Genomic DNA, 19,343 nt, shown 5'->3' with positions numbered 1-19,343 from the left:
TCGTGGGAAATCAGGCTCGTACAACACGTTGATGGTTAAACAAGGAATGATGACAATCTACGATTTGTTGCGGTGTAGGTAGGTAATACGTGACACGATGGTGTGAATGATTTCAGATGGATACGGGACATACTGGAATTCCAATTTCATATTCCTACGAATATTTCACATGACAGCCTAAACTTGCCCAGAGACGACGCAAAACTTTGATCTCTTTAGTCAGTTAAGTCCTAAATTCAATCCGTTGTCAAGTTAAAGTGAAAAGTGACCTTTTTTCTGATTATTTGTCTAAGCCCATAAGCGTAAACCGCGGAATTTCGTTCTTAATCCGGTTCCAGTGAAAATTCCGGAAATTCTTTCTTTGTGCTTCTCGACAATCTTTGGTGCCTTATCACAAACCTACTCGTATAGTCAGCATCGGCAGTCATGTTTCTTCTAAATTATTCAATCACTTGCCATCACTACTAGGCACTCCTTTTTTACTCATGTTTTCCTTAACGCTATCCATTCCACTCTTTTTCGGATTTCTTACGTTACTTTCCAAAACCCCTAACGCAGGAACTCAAACAACCAAATGTGAGCTTAAAATTACGCCTAGAATATTGGCCGCAGGTTTTGACTGCACGTCGTCTGTCGAACAATCACTCATCACTCTCTCATTAGGAGTCAGCACTCATTCTCACACCTTCCTTGATAAATTTCCATGTACTTACATAATTTGGTCTCACTGCGTCTCTTCACACGCAGCTTGATCACGCACGACGAAATGCACTGCAACAATAAAAAAGATAAAGTTTAATTTGTATGTCCGTCGTATCAACAGGTAGATGTACCTATGTACTTATGTTGAAATCTAAAAGATAATGTTTACCACTTTGTAAAAACATCTATTCACAAAGTTCCAATATTTTCTATTCAAAACGCGAAAATTCACTTTGAGACGATAAATTTTTATAAATATTTTTCCCAAAATTATTTTTCATATCTTATCTTCAAAATTTCAAGCGTACGCAAAAGCGAAGTGGTAAATAAGTACTTAAGTATAAATAATACCTCAAACTCATATGAGTACCTGTTGAACAGAATTGGAAGGTCGGGGAAATGCAGGAAATGACCTGATTGCGGGACCGTTCCGCCAAATGGTACAAATCCGACTCTGTTTAGGAACCGTTTGAAACATGCACAATGCACATAATAACCTAGGGATTATATATTCTCAATCATTATAGCGAAATTTTACTTATTAGATATATAGATAGTAATAGTAGTGCTTTATCAAGGAGTTTTTACCATATGCTGCTTACCTGACCCCAACCCTACTTATAAATTAGGCAAATGTTAGTGTTTTTTGGCACCATACGAGTAGGATCCATTTCCATCACAAGCAAAGGTGCAACATATTTTTGTTCTTCGATTCCAAATTATATTCTCTGCATTTTACATGTTTAGACTAAACATATGAGTAAGTAGGTATTTCTAATTTTTTATATAATTTAATCACAATTACTACATTAACATACATACCTACACATATAACGCCTTTATCCGTTACGGACAGACAGAACCAGCACTCAGCTGCTACTATTTATTTATCTATACTGTTCAAACATTTTCAATAAATATAACTAAAGGGAATGAGCCCATAAATTGTAGACCTGTTGCTGGAGTCGGAAGTCCGAGCAAAGGGCAGGAAGTGCCCTAATTGCGGAGCATTTGGGGCGAACGGGAATAGCAAGCTTGGAAGCGTCGATGGTAGAGTGGTTAAAATATAAGACTAGGTACGGTTAAAATATCCGCTGAGACCATGATCCAAGGATCTTTTCTGGGTCAATTGAAATTGAAAATTGACGTGACTATTGCGGAGAAAAGCAGAAGGAATTTCAATTGATCAATTAACTTACCTCGTGTATATGACCCAGGACTTCTGCCCTAGTCATATCCTCGAGCCTCGTCTCGTTCACGTCCATGATCTCGTCCGCCAGCTCCAGGTTATCCCAGTTTCCCGCAGATGGTGATCCTGAACAGGAAAACAATAAATTAGTAAAAGTCTATCTCCCATCTTGTGAGAAGCCCAGGGTGAAGTAAAGGACGAAAACATGTCTGTGATTATAAGTTACTGACTAGTTGATAAATAACGCACAGCCGAAACTGTAGGTCGTAAAATCTGAAATCTGAATTCAACTCAACTCTAACAGAATCTTAACTATAATTCCCTTAGAAACGCGGAAATACTAGATAGTGCCAGTAAAAAAATATCCAATAAAAATGGATAGTGCTATAAGTTTAACAAAAAAAGTAGGTGTAAAAACGTTCATGTGAGCTTCGTATTTTTCATATTGCCTTTACTCCAAATGGAAAAGTGATCTGCGCCGCCCACGTTACACCGCTACACCTCTATTTACCAATCAACAGGAGTAGGTAAGTCAATTTATTCAATGACAGTAGCCTGCGAGTAAGCCATAGTAAAATTCATAAATGATACAGTCGGCTACATAACGGAATTATATCAATTTATAATGCCCATATAATACTTTTTTTATGTTTTTCGTCCTATTTAATAGAATTATCGACGGGATACAATACAATACTCACGATGTATTTTTTTTAATTCGCAGTAAACATAAGCAATTCCAAGTGAGATCATTGGGATTAAAATAATTGAAAAAGTTCAGAAAATGTATTAGTTTCCCTTTTATGAGTAGTGTCTCTGTTCGTAAATTATGGTTTAGAATTGTACTCCATTATTATATATTTGGAACTCTTCGAAGAGTAAATCGTCTAAATCCCAGGAAAAAAGATCTTTCCTACCTTCACCTAATCATGAATTGTCGTATGGAAATTTCATAGTCTCGCTTCAGATTAGCTTTTTTGAATTTTTGCATATCGTTCAAAGCTACGTAAGCACTGACCTATGTTTGTATGTGCTCTTACCTACATTCTTGTTACATACATACATACATACATACATAAAATCACGCCTCTTTCCCGGAGGGGTAGGCAGAGACTACCTCTTTCCACTTGCCACGATCTCTGCATACTTCTTTCGCTTCGTCCACATTCATAACTCTCTTCATACAAGCTCGGCGGTTTCGGGTACTTTTGACCTGACCCTTTACCAGGACGTCCTTAATTTGATCAAGATACGTTCGTCTAGGTCTTCCCACTCCGACCTTTCCCTCCACACTCTCCTTGTATATCTGCTTAGTCAACCTGCTTTCATTCATCCTCTCCACATGACCGAACCATCTTAACATACCCTTTTCTATTCCTGTAACTACATCTTCTTTCACATCACAACATTCCCGTATCACGCTGTTCCTTATCCTGTCACTCAATTTCACACCCATCATACTCCTTAACGCTCTCATTTCCACTGCATTTATTCTGCTTTCATGCTTCTTTTGCCATACCCAACTTTCACTCCCATACATTAATGTCGGGACCAACACGCCCCTGTGCACAGCCAGTCGAGCCTTTTTGGATAGTTTCTGACTGCTCATAAAGGCATGCAAAGCTCCATTCACCATGTTCCCCGCGTTCACTCTCCTTTCAATATCACTATCATACTTGCCATCTGATGTAAACTTTGATCCTAGATATACAAACTCTTTCACTTGCTCCACTTTTTCTCCTCCAATCAAAATATTACATGCTGTCATTTCTTTCTCCATTTCAAAAACCAGTGTTTTAGTTTTACTTACGTTCACTTTCATTCCTTTCTCTTTTAAAGCTTCATGCATACAGTTTACCATCTCCTGTAACTCCTCCGCTGATGACGCCAGTATAACCTGATCGTCGGCATAGAGCAGACATTTGACGAGTAACTCATTCATCCTTAATCCACTTTTAGACTCTTTCAAATCTGTCAGACAGCTATCCATAAATAGGTTGAACAGCCACGGTGACGCAACACATCCTTGCCTAACGCCTTTCTCAATCTTAAACCACTCAGTGTGCGCTCCGTTTATCCTGACACAAGCACTCGAATCCTCATATAAGGATTTCAGTGCTCGTATTAAGAGACTGCTCACCCCATGCATAGAAAGTGCTGACCACAATTCATTCCTCTCAACTCTGTCATAGGCCTTTTCCAGATCTACGAATGTGCAATAGACTTTTTGACTCTTGGCCAAAAACTTTTCGGCTATGCACCGCAAGGAAAAGACCTGATCAGTACATCCCATTCCCTTTCGAAATCCCGCTTGAGCATCCCATATTTTGTCATCAGTTTCATTCCTGACTCTATTAATCAATACCTTAGCATACAATTTGCCGACGACGCTAAGCAGGCTTATACCACGATAATTTTTGCAGTCCAGCTGTGACCCTTTTCCTTTGTAAAGTGGCACGATAACAGCCTTACACCAATCTTTTGGTACTCGGCCGCTTCTCCAACACAAATTGAAAAGGCAGTACAACTGACTAGCTACTACGCCTTTTCCTGCTTTAAGCATCTCGACCGACACTCTATCACACCCAGCAGCCTTTCCCGCTTTCATACTCTTAAGTGCTTCCACAATTTCGAACATTTCAATTTCGCCTTCCATCTCATTCTCTTTTTCTTCGCTATAGCAGTAATCTTTCTTATTTCCTTCCTTTTTTTCAAATAAACTTTCAAAATAGTCCTTCCATATCTTTAGTACACATTCTTCTCCTTTCACAACGCTACCATCCTGGCATCTGATCCTAGTCAGCTCTCTGGTTATAGTATTTCCTCGGGCTGACCTTACGGATTTCCAGAATACTTTCAGATTTGACTGAAAGTCTTCTGATAGCCTTTTATCAAAATCCTCTTTATACTCTTCTTTCTTTCTAATCACAGCTTTCTTAACCAAATCTTTCATTTTCTTATATTCCTTACGTGCTTCATTCACATCTTCATCTATAACCTCTTGCATTCTTAAGTTAGCTTTTGCTGCTAACATACCTCCACAAATGTTACATACCTCCACAAATGTTAACAAATCCTAGAAATTTACCCAATCTTCTAGACTCCCCTTTAAAAGTGGTGATGTAATTTTCTCTACATTTCTGCTGGACAGTTGAAATGTACATGACATTTATATGGAAAAGAGTGCATTGTTAGGGAAAGATAATGCGAAAACAGCTCACTCCTCCACTCCACTTGATAATAATTACGTATGTATTTGGTTTGCTACCTTTTACGACATCCTCGGACAAGAAGTGGAATGATTTCTTTAATGCCGTGGACAAAATTTAATGCTTATCCACCGTGGCTAGCCATATTCCAATGATTCTTTTCCGAGAAATATTATTCGCTAACTCTTACAGTGAAGATAACTGAATGAGATATCATTATCCATTAAAGTTTACATTCCCCTGCAAAGGTAGCGAAGCTCGGACGGGAGGTCACGTTTAAAAACTTACTTATTCCAGGATCACTATCATAGTACTCCCACTACTCACCAATAAGGTGAAGACGAGATGACTAGGAGTAAAACGAGAGGATTGATGACAATATCTTATTTTAAATCTGTTCTGGCAGGTGAAAGTAAGATAATGTCAAGGGTCTGTAGCACCCTAAACGACGAGCCTGCATGGAGATATTTATGGATATTGATGAAACAAAAAAGTATGTAGGGATGGTGGCAAGTGAAAAGCTCTCTGTCATCCTCTTCGGAAAAAGACATGACTGAATGTATGCAGTTTAAGACAACTCCATCATTTACTGGGTCATTCCATTAAGGCTGAGGCTGTCAAGCTATGTAGGTACATAAAAAGCTGTCAAAGAACACAAACACTTAGTCTCGTATTGAAAGTCCACTAGGAAACCACGTAACAAAGGTATTCTAGGATACGATCACCGTATTGAGGAGTTTTAGATTTTTATGTTTGTTTCAGGTATAAAACGCGACTTCGTACCAATCTCATTTTACATTTCGAGAAATGCTCTTTTTGTACTTTTCACTTTTTGACAGTTTCGGGTTATCCGACAATCGGATTTTCAGATAATAATAGTGGACTGTAAGTACTTACATGATATACGTGCGTATATTATCGTGTTATTATAACCGACAGAATAGACAAGGCCTTGGGTGGGTTAAGCTTTTTATGGGGCTGTAGGAAGATAAATCATGGTAAGTGATTCTAAAATTGATGGCAACGACTGTGAAGAAATTTAACTTACCATACAGTTTTACTTTATTATCCTTAGTTTGCACCACTATAATGACATATCCTTCTAAATCCACAGACTTGCATTTAACTGTTGTCATTTTGTCTATCGCATTTATTTGCGTGGTCGGCGCGTTGAAAGAATTCATTTTGAGTGCTATTTCTTATCTCTCTACTTAATTATATTTCTAAATTCTTGAACGGCTACGAAAATTTATTTATTGAGCGAACTTGGGGCGAAAGGATCCCAAATACTTCGGAGCCCGGCCAACGTTTTCGCCAACACCACTTCAGGCAAAATTTATTCTTCAAAATACTCTTCGAACAACACATTTTGTATCTATATTTACACATAATACCAAAATTAACCAGGTGATAGAAAATCGGCCATGATATCCTTGACTTCAGTAAAACAGCAACTAAATGAAACACCAAAAGGACATTGAAACAAATCTTATCACATTTTTTATTGATAGGTTCACGTTTTGTACGATATTCACATGTTTCACAGCTATTCGGTTATCGATGGACCTTTTTTCCGCTCTTACACTGTCATGTCACATTTTAATGTTTTGTGTTAACGCGACAAATTTCCACCGAGTTTTCAATAATATTGCTTACTAAATTTTTGTTTTTATACACAGGTGCATTTACTTGGTTTTGTACAGGTTTTTTTGGTTTATTAAACTAGAGTTTAAGGCGTATAAGCGTGTTTTGGAGATTGGAAAGCGGTCCCACGTCCGCGGGCTGGGTGTTCGCCGCGAATGGATACGACCATCCCATTTTCACGCGATCAATAATGCTCCCTACCCAGCATCCCTTCAAACTCCCACAGTCGCCTCCTTCGAATTCACGTGGTTTACGAATGTTGTTTATTTTTTGTTTTTTATATAATGGAACATAAATGAAGCGTACTTTAAAAAAATTAAAACAATAATCAGGAAAGAATTTAGTAAAAAAAAGAGAACAATCTGTCGAGATTGATTTCTCTGGCAGGTCCCACCGAGATTTGAACTCGGATCGCTGGATTCAAAGTCCAGAGTGCTAACCATTACACCATGGGACCGATTGACTATGTAGTTGAAATTTGTCGTTAAATTATCAAATAATATTATGTGCGATAAGTACATTTTAGTTTTTTTTAATTTTATTTTTACATATAATTAGATATTGTTAACAATAATCGAAACAGAAAGTAAAATAAAATACTAAGTTACATTAAATTTTTTTGGAAAGCATTTATTTGTTTCCACGTGCTCGCTGAAGATGGCGTTATGTTAAATAAAAGCTTTGAATAAAAGACTAAATACTGCCATCTGTGACAGTGTAAATAAACTATTCCGTTAATTTTGTTGCCAGTATGAAAAAGCGAAGTGGACGTATTTTTGTTCATTCTAAAAAAAACACAAGTTTATTTTTTTTTGTCTAACTTCTTTTGTGATTCAAGTAGCTTTAACAATGCAGAGCAACAAAATAAACATAAATTAATATTTCAAAATTTTAGAAATTGCTTCCACTCTTCACACAACTACCTAATTTCATAATTTCTGTGGTAAGTTGTCAAAACTTGCAACATTAAATAAAATGTCAGTTTGTCACTGACTTCGCTGTTGTATGGTTGTCATTCCATCGTTCTATCTGAAACCGTGATAGATAAATGGAAAATAATTAACACCATCACAGCGAAAGGCTGCCTTAAAATAAACAAAAGTTGTCGTGGTGAATGCGCTAATAAATAAGTTAAAATCTTTAGAGTGTACTCTTTTCTACAACACTGCCATGATCGATGTTGGAAACAAAGATGGCGGAATAATACGGTGATCATAACCAAACGTTGTTTTGTAGCGTTATGTGCGGTGGTACGTGGAGGTTGCAGCAGTGTCAGGGTGCTTGAAAGAAGAGGAGAGGCGAGATGGGGGCGCGGCCGGGGTAATGCCGCCGCGGCCTGCGGCTGGCCGCGCGGCCATGGCGGCAGAGGATGAACGACCACCGTTCCCTCTGTTTACCGCCGTCTACGACTATGTGGCGCAGGGCGAGGACGAACTCTCCTTACGGAGGGGTGAGATCGTCGAAGTCTTATCCAAGGACTCAAACATATCGGGCGATGAAGGTTGGTGGACGGGCAAAATCGGGGACAGAGTTGGCATCTTCCCTGCAGTGTACGTGACAGAAGAGGATCCATTGTCGGTGGAGCCACCCCGCGTGACGTTCAGTGAGCTCAAGCTAGAGGAAGTGATCGGTGTGGGTGGATTCGGTAAAGTGTACCGCGGTTACTGGAACGATGAGGTGGTGGCTGTCAAGGCGGCGCGCCAGGATGCGAATGAAGACATTGAAGTTATCAAGGAAAGCGTTTTGCAAGAAGCGAGACTGTTTTGGGTGTTACAGCATGAGAATATAGTGTCTTTGAAAGGCGTGTGTTTAGAAGCGCCTAATTTGTGTTTGGTGATGGAGTATGCACGTGGCGGACCGTTGAACCGGGTGTTATCAGGCAGGAAGATCCGTCCAGGCATCTTGGTGGACTGGGCGATACAGGTAGCACAAGGTATGGCCTACCTACACTGTGGTGCACCTATGGCACTCATTCATCGGGACTTAAAAAGTTCAAATGGTAAGTTGTACTATTTATTCAATTGTGAAACAAATTACTATTTTAAGGAATATGGGTATTAGGATTTTTCACAAAACAGCCACAGCAATGAAATGAATTGACCAAGTAAGATTAGATTTGAAAGTTTGTCTAGGATGACAAGCTTTGAAAACCTGACATTTAACTTTATTATACACCCAAATTGCAAAGATTTGATGTTATGCCTCCTAATAATATAATAAATATTACAGAGGAGGACCAGTATTTTATCATAAGCTTGTGTAACAGTTTTAAAATTTAGAATGTTTGCAGCAAATTCTGAATTACAAAGATGGGATGTTATCTGTCCAAATAATAAACTATGAAGGAGGAGAGGAGAGCCAAAAAAAATTTAAAAGAAAGAGAGGGAGAAAAAATGCTTGTATTTTTTTTATTTTGTTATGGTTACAATAGTAAGTAATATACTTATCAGTAAAACAGCAGAATGTGACAGACAGACATCCTTGAAACTGGCACATCCTGAATGTGAAGGTCAAACCCTGCATGGTATGTTATCAGTTGTTATTGTAATCACAAACCCGCATTCTTCAATTTCATTTCTATCATTTGGCTTTTCTAAGAGAATTGACTGATAATAATTTATTTGTTAGTGTTTTAGCAGCTTAAAGCTGATGTGTGTATATCACTACACTTGTATTTTTAAATGTTTGTTTAGTTGATTTTTAAAAGTGTTGACACCACTGTCTCAGGTGGAGTTCCACATTTGCATGACACAGTTTGGCAAAAAGTGAGTTTTGAAGTTGCTAGTGTGCTGAAATTTAAAAAGTTTCCTGGAGTGTCCTCTAAGTTGATTGTACCTACTAATTATTTTATTTTGTAAATTAGAAATTCTTAATTTGCATTGCAATGGGTATAGGAATAGGCTTACATGACTGACAGAAATATCTGGGAAAAAGTGTGCAGACTGATTTTGTTGATGAAAGCATTATGTTAATGAAAATAATCAAAACTATTGTAAATTGCAAACTCTAGTTACTGCAAAATGGAACATTACTAACTGGTACCAAGCAACAATTAAGAATGAAATAATAATTATTCTTATATTTGATTTTTGCCTTGTGGTTTCTAGCACTTTTGAAAAGGAACACTTCGCCTCCTTCCCATGGATGTCATAAAGACGAATGGATGGATTTGGGATTATTCCTTTAGGGAAAGAGGCTACCAACCTATCACAATTTAAATCTCACTTCCATCATTGATCCATACAGATGATGTGGCCTTTGGGTCTTTACGGGTCTGTCTGCCCAGTAAGAGATTAAGGTGTGATTATATGTATGTGTAGTAGATTCTTTGTAAAATATTGATATATCCTTATGCAACACTAAGTAATATTGTTCTTCCCACAACACTTTTTGTGCCCACCTACACACCTAACAGTTCCAATCAGGCTAACCGATAACATATGATTTTATTTCAAACTGCCAATTTTCTTGTCCACATGTGATTGATATAATTGTCCCCTAATTAGTCTTGGTTATGTTGGTCTGTTGTTATAACAATTGTCTATTGTTTTCTTAAACACACATACTGCACCTATGTATATCTATCTTACAATCTAATTTGAAAAAACCAGGTAAATAAAGGTAAGTACTAACTTACCTAGATATTTATATATAATATCACAACTGATTTCCAAAATATCCAATTCTCTATTAATTATGGACTGTTATTCTTTGCTGTAATATAAAAAAGCGTAGTAAAAACTATATGACTTATAATTATCTAGATAATTATGTGTTGCTAGACCACAACTTTGCTCTTTTGTAAATTGTTGCTCTTTGTTATTCTGATAAAGTAAAAAGCTACTACCGTAAAATGTTACATAATCAAATCCTCTTAGTGTATTTGCGTGGAAGAGTAATGAACATACAAAGAAAAAGACATTTTGTATTCACTTGCTGCTTCTAGTCACTTAAAGTTTACACTACACATATAGGTACTAAAGTAAGGATTAGAATATTTCTATGAGGTGTTAGGCTTGCAATCTGTCAATATCTTAGAATGACAATTCCATCACTGAACTTCACTTGGCCAAAATGACCATCAAGTCTTGTGATTCAAATGGGTTCTGTCAACCCTTTTAAGACATAAACCTGTAAAACGTGTGTATGTGTTAATGATTTTGGTAGGATTCGTGGATTATCTTGCAGATAATATTTTTTATGACAAAAACGATTTGGTTTACAAAATTAGATAATGGCCCTCTGAAATCAAGGGGTTCTTATGTAAACGTTAGCCATGAAGTTAGTAAGGATGTCTGTTTGTTACTCTTTTACACAAAATCCATTGAACGGATTTTGATGGAATAACAAACTACATACATACAAAAATTACGCCTCTTTCCCGGAGAGGTAGGCAGAGACCACGTCATTCCATTTGCCACAATCCCTGCATACTTTTTCGCTTCATCCGCATTCATAACTCTCTTCATGCAAGCTTGTCGTCTTCGTGTACTCTTGACCTAAACTTTTGCTGGAACGTCTCTAATTTAATCAAGGTCGTTCGTTTAGGCCGTCCCACTCCAACAGTCCCATTCACACTCCCTTCGTAGGTATATTTGCTTAGTCAACCTGCTTTCATTCATCCTCTCGACATGATCAAACCATCTAAGTATTTCCTTTTCTATTCCTGTCACTATATCTTCTTTTATACATAATAACATACTAAGTACTTTTAATGCTTAATTTCCCACGGGACCGATACCCCAGGGCGCAGCAAGTAAGACATATGCCTTATCAATCAAAGTTCGTGAATACCCTTCCACAATGCACCATAGGTCAGCTTAAAAATTTCGATTTGCCTGAATTTTCAAATTTACTCACAATGTTCTCCCTCGCCGTAAAAAGAACCGATTAGCATTCGTACTAATGTATTTATGTGTTCAATGTTAATTCGGAAGGAGTCATTGATTTTAAACTTATATATACTTATATATATAATCGCAGTGAGGTTCAAAACTCGTACCTTATGCTACGAGTCATATCCCTTCCACATTCCCACCGATGCTTTTTTCTGTATGACCTTACCCATATTTGTAGGTAAGCATAGAATCAACCACTTTCGTTAAGGTCGAAGTCGTAACTTTTCCTTTACTATTTTATTCGTATTGAGCCGACTGCAATGCGGTACTTTGAAGTCGAAGGGTTGCATGTTAGCTCATTAAGGTAACCTTAATTTCTTGATAACAAGTCAGTGCTAATAGTGGGAAGAAATTTTGAACACTTTTTTCCATTTAAAACTAGTGCTCTAGACAAATATGTACATACGCGTATGAAATAGACAAGTAACAATATGCAAGCGAACTTATATTGAATTAAAATTGACTGACTGGACACTTTGCCAGATTAGATATATTTTAATAGATAGATAGAAAGATCGTCGAACGTCGCCTATATGTCCAGGTTCTAAAATTAACCTTTCGCACCCCAGCGTGACCATGTTTCCGAAACACTAGGTTTAACACGCCCAATTGATAAATTTGCTCTGAACCACATGAGTGGACTTGCGTCAGAGAACAGCTTTATGGCCTTCGCGCTATTATGGTTTTAATATAACTAAGTATGCGACATAATAATAAAACTTCCTTTCTTTACTTTTTTACTCCAAAACTTCCAGAGACAGATCCTATATAGTATTTTTTCTACAAATATTTTTGAGCCATTTAGCTAAAATTGGAATTAATGTGATGAGGGGCCATATAAAAGATAATACCTTCTTATGTATGTACCTACTGCAATATTCGAAATTTGAATCAAGTGCGAAACTATAACTTTCAGCAATATGTAAAGCCACATGCTTAGTTAAAGAAATTAAAGTGTTGAGATAATTTTGCCCAATCGTGCGAAACTATAACTTTCAGCAATATGTAAAGCCACATGCTTAGTTAAAGAAATTAAAGTGTTGAGATAATTTTGCCCAATCCCTCATAAAAATATGCCAAACGTACGTACCGTTAAACAGAGTTAATCGCTAGACAAACTTGCCTAATGCTTGGAACAATGACAGTGTATTGTGGTACGAATATTGTGTCGACGACCCCTAGAGATTAAATTCATGTAAGTACAGTGGACCATATCAAAAATTCCTTCGATACGTCTACAATATGAAACTGATATACTTTTTATATGGGCCAATTGTACTTACAATTACAATAAGAATAATTGAATCCAATCTTCCAAAGAAATTTTAACATTAAGTGCTTTAAGTTAATTGCGACTTATTGTCGCATCGCAAGAATAAGGAAACTTAGTTAAATAAAATTTCGTGGTGTTGTTTTATTCAACTTGATACAGTAATGTGGCTCTTCTGTTGACCATGTAGTTCCATGTCCCCATTTGATTTTATGAGTAATGTAGAGATGAACACACCTTACATCTTTTGTACAAAATAAAAAATACTTATTTGTTTACGGGCTTCAAAGAGTAATGTACTTTCGACTTAGTAGTATTGGATTTTAATATAATTTGCTTTATCATTACCTAATAATAGTACTTACTTACCTATAATTATGTAAAGTAATAAATTAAAACATAATAACATCTTCGAGGGCCGTGAGAAAATCACGTCTATTCTCAGTACAACGATGTTTTTTCTCGGAAAATCTGCGACTGATTCGTATACCTACATCTACAGCCAAGAGATTGATCAACAAGAATCTTGGTAATTATTTAACACTAGTTAAGAGTTTTACCTAGTTCGTGTTTTACTTTAAATAGTAACCTATTTCTCAGAAATATAAATTCAACAAAATATTTTGCTACTTTAGGCGAAAATAAATATGATAAATCTACATTAAAATCTTGCGAAAGTTAATGATGTTGTTTTTAACTTAATGCCGTTACAGACATACGTATTTTTTGTGTTTGTAAATTATTCTTAATAGCACATGTACCCTATGAATTAAGGGATGATTTATGTACTGTCTAGACATGCTAGTTTGAATTCACGAGGTACTTCTTGGAGGTAATTCTATTACGTATTTCTTTATAATATATTCAATACACGAGTTATGCAAAAAGGCAGATGGTGGGTAAAACCCTGATCATTGTGCCTTCCGTCGCTCGGCCGATGAAGACTCGTGTTTTACTCAACAAAGGTCCTCGGCACGTTCATTTTTATTGTTCTCAACTGTACTGACACACGTGAGCAACCATAACAAACAGGAAACATGATACGTTGTAAAATTGCAAGACAGCTGTTAATCCAACAACTGTTATTGGAAATCGATTCAAGTGGCACAATCCATTTTTGCCAATAAGCATTATTACTATTATTTAGATATTTTGTATAACATTATTGTAAATGCGGTAAAGTGGCAAATGTAATGTAGGTTATGTTTTGTGCTGTGTGTTTTAAAAAAAAAATGGGAATTATCATTGGAGCTATCGCATAGTTCTAAATAACAGCTTTTATGTCGAGTACTACAAGGTTCAATGTTTCATTAATTAAGTCGCATTACGCGATATGGAAATCATGACCTAAATATCTGAACTGTCACAGAAGGCCCGCCAGCTATGTATGTTGACAAGTTTAGCAAGCTTAATTGCCCAAAAGTGAGATATCGATACAAGGCGATAGTAATCACTTGATTAACAGATGTAGTGCGGAGAACCGTGGGACCTGATGGTTAAATCCGAGTTAATAGATATTTTCTAATTTATAAATTTGCGTTAACCAAAGCGAAACCAAGATTTTTAAATGAGTTAGGAATACTATACAATATCTCTATATATAGTACCATAATAAATTACATCAAATTGACATTAAGACTAGCGGCAATAGGCTTAATCACTCAAAGCGATCTCTTCCAGATAACCTTTCAGGAATACCAATTTTTGCATTAAACAACATAAAAGCGGACCTCAAGCTTCGCGGCTTAATGAGGGTGCAACTGGGAACGCCAGGATGAGAGAGAGAGAGAGAGAATTAAATAACGTGTGGTGCATTTCATGTATGTAGGTAAATGAATATAACCATAATAATCCTGTTTGTCACATCCCGATCATTTTATGTAAATAAATGAAGAAATGAGTGGTGATAAGTCATTGAATTTAAGTACATTATAATATTCTACGCGCGTATATATTTTGTTGATTCAAATGAACTAATCATATGATTCATAACATAATTAAATTGTGATATTAAATAAGAGCACAATTTCCACTCTAGTGCAAATTACTACCATGTCACCATGACTGTTTGTTTCGCGAGACCGTTTATGGTCAATGGCCTGACCACCGAAAACTGTACCTGGCGTTGTAAGTCAATATTGAATCTGACACTTGCATTTTCCTGTTGACGTTCATTTAGGTAGCAAATTTTGTGGCGAACAAGGCGCTAAAATATGTTGCTTTTCTACAAATTAACTTTTAATATAAGTACATACTAGTATTATCACTTTTTTATCCAACAGTTTCTTAAATACTGAAAGGCCACATTCAGCTATATGGCTAAATGATGGAATTAAGATACAAGTGTCAGCCCATCGCCTAATAAAAGAATCCCAAATTAATCAATTGTATCAAATTAAGTTTTAAATAACGCCTAAATCCATAAGGTGAGCAAGCGACGATAATGGTGCCCTGTACTGTAGCAACCTTGGTCGCCCGTACCATGCTCGGCTCGGCACTGCGTCTGCGTGTGATCCCGAGCCGTGCGAAAATGTTGCTGGAAAGACTGCATGGCAATGGAACACCATAAATTAATGATTTTTTTTACTGGGTGGGCTCCTCGAGATCCCCAGAGAGAATCGGATTAGAGGATTTGTGGTTTTACTCTGATAATGGGATATCATTGATCCTCGCAAATGATCCACCTGAATCGTCTCTTATAGAATTTAAATGAAAACGGTTCATTCCATTTTTAAACTGCTGTGATAATTGTTTTAATCTCATATCTTATTATTTTAATTATTTTATGTTGTTACTTAGGTATTTATATGGCAATCTTGAGACCATCTATACATAATCAAGTGAAATCAACTCAATTATCGTTACTACTGCCGTTTTCGAAATATTGTGTTATTAAAGACAATAAATAAAACTTGGAAATTTGCGACATTGGCACTGTCTGACGAGCTAGTATAGTCATTTAAGTAATGGCATTGTGTTTTCTCTTATTTAAAACATTTCCTTGAAACTTGTAGTTTAAAAGTTTTCAAGTGTCCACTTGAAAGAGGTCAATAATTACACACTTACCTATATGAATTATATATGCCACATTAACGCAGCACGAGACCATAAAAAACGTCATTCTTTCGTTACGACACGAGTTACAGCCTTCTTTTTATCTTTTAAGATAAGTGAAGTCTTGTCCTACTAACTAATTAACAAACAATTCTCTAATATACAATTATTTCACGCTACAACATAAGGAGCCAGGACCGATTGGAATGCGTCGGTTGCGACACGTCTTTCAATCTACTGAAATGAGCCCTCGTGAGCAACGCATAAAGTCGTAATTTCGTTGACCACAGTATTGTTTACGTTACTAGAGTGAAACCTGACGAAACGTTTGAGTGCCCCATAAGGTATGTGGGAGAGACCACGACACTTGGTCCGTTCGTGTTGAGAAGCTATAGATACGCCATATCGCAAACAAGCTCGACCACAGATAAGGAATGGTTTTCTTTAGAAATTAACAAAGTGGAACACACGGATACACTTCGGTGTTATTGTTACCACTAGTAGGGTGACGATATACGCACTAACGTTACGTCAACAATAACTTGAGTGTGGCACGTAGGTAGCAGTTTTATCAGCTGAGTTTATTTACGAGCGTTGCCTAAAACAAAAGCCATGAAGATGCATTAACCACGTACCATGGCTTTCCATCACAGAATTATGAACTGAAAACGTTTTTAAAAATAGTTAGACCTACGACCTATATTTCAAATAATTTCGGTAACTTTAAATTAAATTTCCTTTCCAACGTGTTTTCTAGTATAGCTTTATACTTCCTGGGACTGGGATTCGATAGAGCTGAATCTGTAAAGAAATATAAGCTAAACAAACCTTTAATCAGCTGGATATATACTCGTAATTGCTTTTATGGACCGTTCTAAAACTTTAGTGAGGTATTGCTTCTGTAGTTATTTGTTCATTCAGTTTATAGATTCAAACGTAAATGAAATGAACATTTTTTATTAATAAAGTTATTGGCAAGTCTAATAGCTTGTCGATGTTTACACGCAGTAATGAAAGCCAGATGAAACACGAGATTTATTACAAGAGAGTACAATTAAGATAAGAACCTCTGTATAAGGCTTAATCGGCCGCACCCGTACTATTGAACTTTAATGCTGCGCCCGCGGCGGTACAACGCTGTTGTAATTTTTTTTACTAATTAATAATTAAAGGACAACTCATTGAGAAATTTACATTGTTATAACTACTTATAACTGTTACCTTTTTCTGCTGCCTTAGTATAAGGCTTCTTACATAAAATTCGTATGCAAAATAAATACTATTGTTACTACTCATACGAAATAGTATGGGAAATCGTAAAACCATTTAAGTAAAATCGTTATCCTCAAGTATATGTAAAAAATAGGCTTAAAATTTTTCATTAACAAGTTTGCATGTAAAATCATTTATACAACCGAGCCGTGAAGCTCCTAACAATTTATTTATTTATTGTTTACTTGAAGGTACTGGCACTTTTACCACTATACTCTCTCTGAAAATTTTACATTAATTTATGAAGAGGTATCCTCGCTCGAACTTCTACACTTAGATCATGATGACCTGAGAACCTTCGAGTACTTAGATTCGCAAAAAAGAAAGACAAATAACCCCTGATGATCCTACCCGATGTGATGGTTACATATATATATTACGCAATTTTAGTTAACCAAAGTCCAAAAGACTACTATAATACTAAAGCTAGTATTTATTAGAAATATATATGTGATCACGCGAAATCTGACACACTAATCACGTTCTTACACTATGCAAGTAGTCAAAGATTATCGTGTTCCACGAAATGACTCCTAGACAAGGACATCCACACCTGATTATATTCGTACATTGATCTCGAGCGTTTACAATTTATTTATAACCTTCTCTCTTTTCGGACAATAACATAATAATAAATAAATATATACGGGACAAATTACACAGATTGAGTTAGCCTCGTAGTAAGTTCGAGACTTGTGTTACGAGATACTAACTCAACCATACTATATTTTATAATAAATACTTTATAGATAGACATCCAAGACCCAGGCCAATCAGAGAAAGTTCGTTTCTCATCATGCCCTGACCGGGATTCGAACCTGGGACCTCCAGTGTCACAGACAAGCGCACTACCGCTGCGCCACAGAGTCCCTCCAAGGTCCAAGCATAGGTGGTAGTTTTTTTTATTTTATAATGTTAAAATACGTACCTATTTAACAACATTCTTGTGACTTTGTTTAAAGTACATATAAATGTTTAATTTTAGGTTGGTAGCAGTAAATTACTCAAGATATTCCTGTCGGATTGTTTAAGTTTTCCTTCGCTGAGATTGTAAAAATATAAATTTAAATTTTTATTCACACACAATACACTTGTTCTTTTGCTGCCATTCTAAAATATTCATACCTAAATCTTCAAAAGTCTCCCTTCCTTACCTCGTTATCCGTTGCACTACATATCAACAATATTTTATTATATGTACTATGATCGATTTGATTAAACCTTATAGGCGTTTAAGCGTGTCCTTAGCCAAACAAGTAGCTAATTAAGATTTTTATTATACTTATTGGCCTTAAGTATTCATTTGCAGCAACAGCAAAAAGTCAGTAGTTTTTGGTTTCATTTCATGCCGTTGTTTTCATGTTTTTAATCCGACTATGGTAAAGCCAAGGAAAGGGTAATGAGTTAATCATTTAATTATGTTAATCTTTGTGACACTTTATTTCTGAAACAATTTAAAAAATTTTTTTACTTTGATTTCAAATTACGGTTCATTAGGTAAGTGATCTTTTTGTTATTAGAAAAATTTTGAAACTGATAAGTAAAGCAGTATATAACTGGATCCTGAAACCTAAAAAAATAAAATATTTTATTTATTTTACATGTAAATAAACTTAGGTAGGTATTTGAGCTATTCAGTAGGAGGCTGTTATCTGTCTGTGACCGTCGGCGCCAGGCGCCAGATTACAAAACTATGCGCATTTGTCGTACGCGCGTAGCCAATTTTTTGCAGCTGGTTTCGTTTTTATGGCTACAACTTAGCTTCTTCCCTCTTTATGGTTTGTAATGTCAAAATTGTACAGGTAATTCACTTAGATGAATATCATTTTTCTTGCGTTATACCCTTTTAACGGTTTAAAATTATTACATCCTTTCCACTTTGCATTTCTTAATAATTAGATCACTTGGATTGGACGTAGTTCGTCTGTTTTCCAAAGCCAAAATAAAATATCTAAAAGCTTAGAAAAATATCTGAATCTTTAACTATAATTATTTAATATGTCATTATTGGATGATTAATAATCCCTACTAAATATTATTTTTAAACCCACATATATTATAACGGTAGTTCCTATGAAAATAATCCCGACCTGATATACAGACAG

General features: G+C 36.1%; 2 protein-coding genes and 1 non-coding gene across 4 annotated transcripts in view; 1 reads left to right on the top strand and 2 right to left on the bottom strand.

The window, feature by feature from the left end:
* Window positions 1-6,527, bottom strand: part of LOC106136321 (protein PALS1) — a 96,199-nt gene extending 89,672 nt beyond the window's left edge. The window contains exons 1-3 of the mRNA XM_060948215.1: window positions 6,149-6,527; window positions 1,902-2,017; window positions 714-771 (exon numbers count right to left, since the gene is read on the bottom strand). Of these exons, the coding sequence (XP_060804198.1) occupies window positions 714-771; window positions 1,902-2,017; window positions 6,149-6,284 (310 nt within the window). The 5' untranslated portion in view covers window positions 6,285-6,527. The remainder of the gene's footprint in view (window positions 1-713; window positions 772-1,901; window positions 2,018-6,148) is intronic.
* A 602-nt stretch (window positions 6,528-7,129) lies between these two features.
* Trnaq-uug (transfer RNA glutamine (anticodon UUG)) lies at window positions 7,130-7,201 on the bottom strand. The gene has a single exon. It is a non-coding gene; the product is annotated as a tRNA-Gln (tRNA).
* A 538-nt stretch (window positions 7,202-7,739) lies between these two features.
* LOC106135681 (mitogen-activated protein kinase kinase kinase 11) overlaps window positions 7,740-19,343 on the top strand; it is a 39,109-nt gene continuing 27,505 nt past the window's right edge. For both annotated transcript variants that reach the window (XM_060948217.1, XM_060948216.1), the window contains exon 1: window positions 7,740-8,743. In XM_060948217.1, the coding sequence (XP_060804200.1) occupies window positions 8,068-8,743 (676 nt within the window). In that variant the 5' untranslated portion in view covers window positions 7,740-8,067. The remainder of the gene's footprint in view (window positions 8,744-19,343) is intronic.

The sequence above is a fragment of the Amyelois transitella genome, chromosome 15 (assembly GCF_032362555.1).
Source record: "Amyelois transitella isolate CPQ chromosome 15, ilAmyTran1.1, whole genome shotgun sequence".
Lineage (NCBI taxonomy): Eukaryota > Metazoa > Arthropoda > Insecta > Lepidoptera > Pyralidae > Amyelois > Amyelois transitella.
This window is presented reverse-complemented; position numbering and strand designations above follow the sequence as displayed.